This window comes from Humulus lupulus, chromosome 9, assembly GCF_963169125.1.
Source record: "Humulus lupulus chromosome 9, drHumLupu1.1, whole genome shotgun sequence".
Lineage (NCBI taxonomy): Eukaryota > Viridiplantae > Streptophyta > Magnoliopsida > Rosales > Cannabaceae > Humulus > Humulus lupulus.
Window position 1 is genome coordinate 4529396 of NC_084801.1, and position 8192 is coordinate 4537587.

At 36.8% G+C, this 8192-nt stretch overlaps 1 protein-coding gene across 1 annotated transcript; it reads right to left on the reverse strand.

Annotated features, from left to right (window-relative positions):
* Positions 1-5601: 5601 nt before the first annotated feature.
* Positions 5602-7258, reverse strand: LOC133801701 (GDSL esterase/lipase At1g29670-like). The gene is made up of 5 exons (XM_062239957.1): positions 6963-7258; positions 6712-6839; positions 6396-6638; positions 6058-6310; positions 5602-5969 (listed from the first exon to the last, which is right to left on the reverse strand). The coding sequence occupies exons 1-5, from the start codon at positions 7210-7212 to the stop codon at positions 5734-5736; spliced, it is 1110 nt and encodes a 369-aa protein (XP_062095941.1). The 5' UTR covers positions 7213-7258; the 3' UTR covers positions 5602-5733.
* Between the last annotated feature and the right edge of the window lie 934 nt (positions 7259-8192).

The following is an 8192-nucleotide window of genomic DNA, read 5'->3' on the forward strand; positions in this document are numbered from 1 at the left end:
TCTAAATTTTGAAATAAATAATGATAAAAAAATCATGAACATATATACTCTAATGAAATCTATACAATGTGATAGGTTAAATTAAAAAAAACTAAGAAATCCTAAATCTATAGAAACCTACCATGAAAAAACTAATAAATCCTTCAATGTATAGAAAAAAAATGCATAAAAATGTAAAACTAACACAAAATCATGTATATTACTCATCTTAATGCTAAACCTACGATTTTTTTTTCAAAATAATTAACTAAAATTCATGAAAATTGATCAAAACTTACCTTAAAACCCTAAAACATGCAGCCCCTTTGTATCTTTTGCTCTCTGTAATCGATTGATGTGAAGGAGGAAGAAGAAGGCAAGGGTTTATAAATATACGGGGGACATCCAACATCTCCCATTGGGAGACGTGGGACACGTGGCACTTCTCCCATTAGGAGACGTTGGATGTCCTCTTTATACATCCAATGTCTCCCACTGGGAGACGTGCCACGTGTCCCGCGTCTCCTAGTGGGAGATGTTGAATGTCCCCCTGGCCGCGTGTCCACCATATTTTCAGCGTCTTCCATCGTTTTTAATGTCTTCCAATTGTAGCCATTAATAAAAACTTTCAATGTCTCCCACCATCACACGTTTAAAATCCATGATAAGTTTTAATGTCTTACACCATGGGTGTAAGACATTGTAGGGAGTCATTGTATATCAAAATTGTTGTAGTGGGAGCCTTAAGACCACGTTTGAAAATTTTTCACTTTTCGATGGCAATTTCCGTAATTTTTTCCATAATATTCATAAATCTCTCAGTGTTTTGATTGTATCTCCTTCTACGCAACACGAAATTTTATACGTAGATGCCTAAGACATGGGGCTACAAATTTTGTTGCCATTACTCTTGTAGATTCATTAGCATTCATTTTCAAAATATTCCTAGAATTCTTATTATAGAATCAAACTTTTCTGAAAGGGGTACCTCTTTGGAAAATTTGAGATGTCACTAATTTCATCGCAATGTATTACACTCCTGTTCTACTCGTTCGATATTTTCTCCCATTTGAATGAATATATATGTTGTGGGAATTGAATTGGAGGTGTGGGTCGGATTTGGTTAAGCTTTGGCTGGGTTCGGTTGAAGAAAAACCCAGAAATTTCTGGGTTCGTGGTGGTGAGCCGCGACCTGCGAAAGGGATTTTTGGAGCCAGTAGGGCTCGGATGCAGGGGCAGGTCGCGGCGCCTCAGGGGCGTGCCGCGGCGCGCGTTGGATTCCTAGGAGGCCGAGCCTCTGGATTTAGAGGCAGGTCGCGGCTCGGGTGTGAGGGGCCGCGGCTCTTAAGGGGAAAATTGGCTTAAATGGGATTTTTAGATTGGGAACTTAACCATTTGGGCTCGGGATCGATCCTACTTCCTTGTTAAGTGGAATTCAATGTCCTGGAGACTAATATTTGGTCTGGAAGCTTTTATTTACTTGTTATTGATGGGAACTTCCTTATCGCGATTGTGACTAAGTTTTCGCTAAGGGTTTGAATCGGGGATCGTACTCGGATGATTTTCGCTAGTAACCCGCATACGGACCAAAGGTAAGAAAACAGCACATGTTATGTGAATGCATGATTAGAGCTTAGTTAAGGTGATGAACATGATTATAATTATGTTGCGAATGTCTGATTAGGTACGCTGTAATGTGCATAATTATGATTATGCTTATGACTGTTGAGTGAATGTATTATAATGCATTGTGTGACTATCTGTTAAGTATGCTATATGAAACATGTGACTGTCTGTTATGACTGTAAAGCTTAGTTTATAAACTAGGGTATCACTAGGATGTTAAGTGGAGATCAACTTATTAGTTGAGAAATCCAAGGCTTCAACTTATAATTTGGAGGCACGTGGTGGCTTGACTTATAAGTCAAGGGCATAAGGACTTGGTTTATAAGCTAAGATTGGCATAATGCACGTGGAGTGCAGGCCACCATGGCTGGGCCACCCTGGGAGTGCAACATGTGCTTGACTGGCTCGGATGCCTACAACTCGGAAGAAAGTGCGACATGCACTTGTGTGACTCTATGGTCTCCAATTGGGTTTAATGAATGTACTGGATTCAGTTATTACTGTTTGATGGTTGTTTTACTCACTGAACTGTTGATTATGTTTTCTTGTTGAGTCTTCTGGCTCACAGGTGCTTTGTGGTGCGGGTAAAGGTAAAGAGAAGCTCAACCAGCCATGAGTCGGAGGGCATTAGCAGTGGTATGTACATATGCAGTCCACTCGGCCATCACGGCTAAGATGCTCAGAGGAACTAGGGTTAAACCCAGCTTTTGCCGCTTAGGACGGCTTAATGTGTACTCTGAGTTTTGTGATAGGCTTTTAAACTAATGTTTTTGGGATCCCATGTAAAGAACTTGTTATTAACTTAATGGAAATGTTTATGAGATGATCAAAAGTTTTTAATACCCAAACCTTAGTGGCTTAATCACATGTTTAGTCCAAATGACTTGTTAGTAAGTCAAATACCGGTTTCAAAACACACCTGGTAATGGACCCTAATTAGCAGGGCGTTACAGATGACATGGCGAATGAGAATGCAACTCATGGCATCACAAATCAGGGAAAACGATGAAGTATTTAAAAAAAGACCGATGAGAAAAAAAGATAGGTCCAGGACCTATAGGGAAGTCAATCAGGCCTAAACCCCCTAGGGGTGGTCGGCCTGGCCCTAGCCCCTAGGGGTGGTCGGCCTGACCCCAACCCCTAGGGGTGGCCAGCCTGACATGTTCAAAAGTCACATAGGTGGTCGGCCCACTGTATTCTTCATAGGGTGGTCAATCTAAACTCCCAAATACACTTTACTGGATAAAGTTCACGCTCGTTCAAGCTGAAATCATTAGGCCTAGCACAGGATCAACAGGCCTAGCACCCAGAGGATCAACAGGTCTAACTCCCAGAGGGTCATCAATCCTAACACCCAAGCTCTGAAGGGTCATCAGGCCTAGCACCCAAGCTCTGAAGGGTCATCGGGCCTAGCACCTAAGTCTCATGGACTAACCAAAACTTAGCATTTTCCCAGAGGTTTCAATCGTGCATTGTGTACCACGATCTAGAGAAACAACGAGAAGACCCACAATCTCATAATCATGGGGAGGTGGACACGTATCTCCACTACCCAATAATCGTATACCAAACCACGATCCCAGTATTACTGATCATGTAATAGCCCCTGGGTACTATAAATAAAGGACCCAGTGCTTCATAAAAATGATTTCTTCTTCTTTTTTGATCTTTCTAGGAACAAGTTTGAGAGAGATATTTTTTGGAGAGAAATTCTAGGCAAATTAGTAACGAGTGAATACTTCGGTTCATCCATGTAATTGTCTATCGAGAGATTCAATACCAATGACTAAGTGGAATAGGTTATTACTGTTCATCATAACAGGGCTGAACCACTATAAAAATTTTGTGTGTTTATTTAAGATATTTGTACTCTGTCGTATATTATTTTTGTTTCGTTCAAAAGGTGTCGTATATTATACATATGACTGTTGGCCAACTTCACAGGTCAACAACTATCAATGTCGTTATCAATCAATATCAAACATGCATAACTATTAATGTTATAATCTTGAAGAAAAAAAATTGGGCAACATTTCCCAATTTATAATACATAAATATCAAACAACCAATCAACATGCATAATTTCAACACTATATCATTGCAGCACGCAGTCCCAGAACCTATCTTCACTCTTTTAATCCTAAATTTCACTAAGTTTAATATAATTATATCTTTCAATATATATACTATTAAAATTTCATTGAATTACCTCGTCCAAGATAAATGCTTAGCCGTCAAATGGGATCGCCACCAAATCCAATCAATTGCAAAAAAAAAAAAGTGAAATCTAACCACTATTAAACATTAACATTTATAAATAATTACGTATTTATTTTTAAAAAATTCATACAAACAATAAATTTCTTCAGTCTCATAAATTATAATAACTATATTAAACAAAAACAAAAAAAAAAACAAATTGTCAATACATAATTTCTAAATTCTCAAAATTCCAAATTAACCTAACTATCAATTTCTAAATTTCACATCTCACTTCTCAATTCAATTCCAATTCTAAAATTTAAACTAAATCTATTAAAAAGAAATTTAATTTTTAAATTCTAATAACTATAATTTAACCTATTATCAATTTATCACTATCAATATTCTCCAATTTAATTCAAATTCAATTTCTAAATTATAATAACTATAATTTCAACCTAATTATCTAATTTATAAATTTAACAATTTAACTTAATTATATTAAAAAATTTTGAAAAATAATTAACTTAAAAATTGAAAAATTTAACAAAAACTAACCTTTCGATGGAGGGGCGAACCGAAGATGTGGAGGCTGCGAGGGGCGGAGCCTCTCGGAGTTGTGAAGTTCGCGAAGGGCGTAAGCTTTGGCAATAGTGGAGCCTCTCAAAGTTGTGGAGCTTTGGAGGCCACGAGGGTATATGAAAGGGGCGAACAGAGACTCGGGTACCCTAGTAGGGTGGGAACTGGGCTCTTATCGACGAGAGATGGACTAGGGGTTGGGTTCAAGGGGGGCTTCGTCGCTGAAATTGTCTTTCAGTTCAGAAAGAAAGGAGAGAATGAGGGGAAGGACGGGGACGAGGGTTATATTTTTGGTCTAGCGTCAATTCATAACCAATGTGTTTACCACCTTAGCGTCGGTTAAACGACACTACACCTAATACAATCATAACGTGCGTTTTGATTAAAACTAATTAGCGTCAGTTTAAATGTAAACGATGGTTAAGTATGTAACCATCATTTTTTATTAACAGTAGCGTCAGTTCAGAACCGACACTACTATCCCCAATAAAGCAATTGCGTCGGTCAATTGTGTGGATCGACGCAAAGAAGTGATGTCGTAGCCCTCTTTTGGCATAGTGAGTACTGCCTCTAGCATATTGCAGATCTATTCACTGCCGTAGATCATCCAAACAAGCATCCCTCTTCCCCAGATCTTGTCCATTGTCGTCGTCCTTAGAAAGCCAATAATCGTCTTTGTTGATCAACCGAACCTTATGCCTTCTTGCCTTTTGCTTCTCCTTCTACTCGCTTCTTTCATGTTCACTGCCTCAAAGCCATTTCTCCTCGGTATACACAAATTGGGAACACGACTCCCATCAAAGCCCTTCCTCCCCAGCGCACACAGGTTTGTCCCTAGCTTCAACCACGCATAGCCCCAGTTGTGAGGTTCAACTAGACCCAACACAGATCTCCGCCTTTGGTCCCGCCGCCTCACAATCCTAACTGTAAGCTTTGTCCCTGATTCGTTGCATAAGATCGAGAAGATGAACAGGTGAAAATAGGGGATAGGGAGAAGAAGAAAAGATAGGGTAACGAGTCATAAGGGGTTTTTTAGTTATATTTTTATTAAATTAATAAATCTAAAATTAAGATTAATTTTATTTTAAAACTATTTTTTAAAGGTGAGATGGAACATTAATTTAAATGACATGGCATGTCATTCAATTGTATGAGAAAGCTGAATATCAACCAATATAAGGCAATTTGGCTAATATATATAATCTTCAAACCATATTGACTAAAATGGCTCAACCTCAAATGGCAAAGCAAGCTTTATTAAGGGATTCCCTTTTTTTTTTTTTTTTAAAATACATAAATGTTAAACCTTGGATTATTACTAATTATTTAACTAGGCCAGAAGAAATATCAGGCAATATTAATTTGTTCAAATGAGTGAACAAGATCACTGATATCCATGGGGTAACTATATGATAGGTTATAAGCTTTGTATATTTTACTGGCAGTGATAAAGTTGTAAGCCTCAGTTGGATGAAATGAATCCCAAAACACATATTCTCTTCTATTCTCACATGGAATCTCCAATGGCTTACATTGACCATTCTCAAGCCCACCACAACACCCAACATTCCAAACCTTGAACCCTTGAAAAACACAAAACAAAACAAAATTAATTTATTATTTTTAACTAACTTCGATCAAAATTAAAAGTGTCACCAAACAAACTCTTACCCAATGCAATAGGATCTATAGAAGATCCTATCTCGTAAGAGTTGATGTAAATATATTTTGTGTCAACAAAAGCATTGTTGAGTTCATCGACGAGTGTTACAAGTCTTTCATTGAATAATTGAACAGCATCGTCCATGAAACTCACACATGTCGAGCCATTGCTCGTCCCATATGTCCAAATTGCATTTGGAGTACACCCAATTTGTCCCAATCCAACCAAAGCGATCATTCTAGCTCCATAATTGTACAATTCCTACCAAATAATTTTAAAAAAAATTAACAATAAATTGGGTGTTTTATGATGTAATTAGAAGTACTAATCAAGAATTATGAATTACCATAACATGGTGACGATATTTTTGGATGAGAATAAGAGCAAACTGTTGAGGAGTATAAAGGTTTCCAGAGGAGTAAAACCAAGGCACGAAGTAGTTGTTAATGTAATCATTATTTCCCATTTCAACCCAATATAAGCACTTGTTTAATAGCTCTTGTGATCTCTTGCTCCCTAGTAAGTCACTTATTCTTGATACCATAATTTGGTGATGCTTTATCTGTTTCTTCAAGCAAATATTTTGACCCTAAAAACCATACTATAAATTGATCAAAACATTATTTATATACAATAAGATTAAATAAATAAATATAATGTACCATATGTGTCCCAGTTTGCCTGAGAATTCCAGATCCCCCAGATGCATAATTGGCACCACTCAGTAAATTGAAGCTGCTGTTAAGAGTAGCATAGGCTGGAATGAACTTGTTGAAACCCAGAAGTTGAGCTGAAATAATTCATATGAACAACATAGAGAAACTATTAATAACTCACTATATATTATTTTCTTTCTAATGAAAATGTTCTTTTTTTTTTTTTAGAATTATGAAGATGAGAAGAGTGGAGAGACCAATGATATCAACAGTGGTTCTGCCATTGGTGAATCTCCCAGTTGGACGAGAATCAAGGAAGTCAATCCCATAGGGCTTATAATTGGCTTTAGCCGAAGTATTAAGCCTGTTATTATTGCCATTATCAGCCAAAGAATCTCCGAATATGAAAAGGCAAGGTACTAATTTTGACTTTGCACTAACACACAAGAACATCATCATCATCATCATCACTACCAATCTCACACTTTTCATCTCAGATGCCTCCATTGTACGTAGCTACCTAGCCAGAGAAAGACAATACTAAGTATATGTGTATATTAATGTGTATATATATATTGATGACATTTAGGGAGTTGTTGTGTGGAAGAGTAGGTGAAAAAATAAATATAAAACACGTGGTTGTATTGTTGCCATGGATTGATAAGTAGTGAGTAGCTCATAATTTATTGTTATGTCTCCTCACCACACGGTCGTACTAAAAATAAATACTTTCTTACTCCAATTCTTTCTTTATTTCTCTCTCTACTCGATCTCTAACACAAATATATGTAAAATATGGCCTGACTTTTCAAGACGAGCACTGCATGAAAAATGTGTACATACAGTTATTTTTCTCCATATGACTGTATTATGTATATGCAGTGTCTATACACATGCATGTCTTTTTTTCTTCTTTTTCTTTCAGTTAACACAATATATTTTATATTAGCAGGGAAACAACCATCGATCACCTAATCATATGCTAATGCATTTAGTTGATATCAATTTGATATATATCCCTTAGAAAAAAGTACAAATGGGTTCCTCCTCCACTGAATTATGGACTTTGTAGAGTCTTATTGTATCGTCGGCTTGGTGCCTTAATTAGTGTGTCGGGAGGACATAATTGGATTTATCTATGATATTTGTGATTTCATTGAATGTTTATATGTGAATATGTGAATTATATGAGTTATATTATGATATGAATGTTTATGAGTATTAAATGTGCTTATAGGCCTGTTTTTGTTAAAAAGGGTATTTTCATAATTTTGACACATTGGGGGTGTATCTGTAATTTTATGTGCTATATGTTTGATACCACATTATTATGTGAATATATATGAGATATTCGGCATGAGTCGGTCCTTTTGAGCAAGTTAGCGGAAAAGTACTCACAATGGGGATAAATACCCGGCTCGGGGTGAGCCTAGGGGTATTTTGATAATTTGGTGAACTACCGAGAATTATATTGGAATATGGGATAC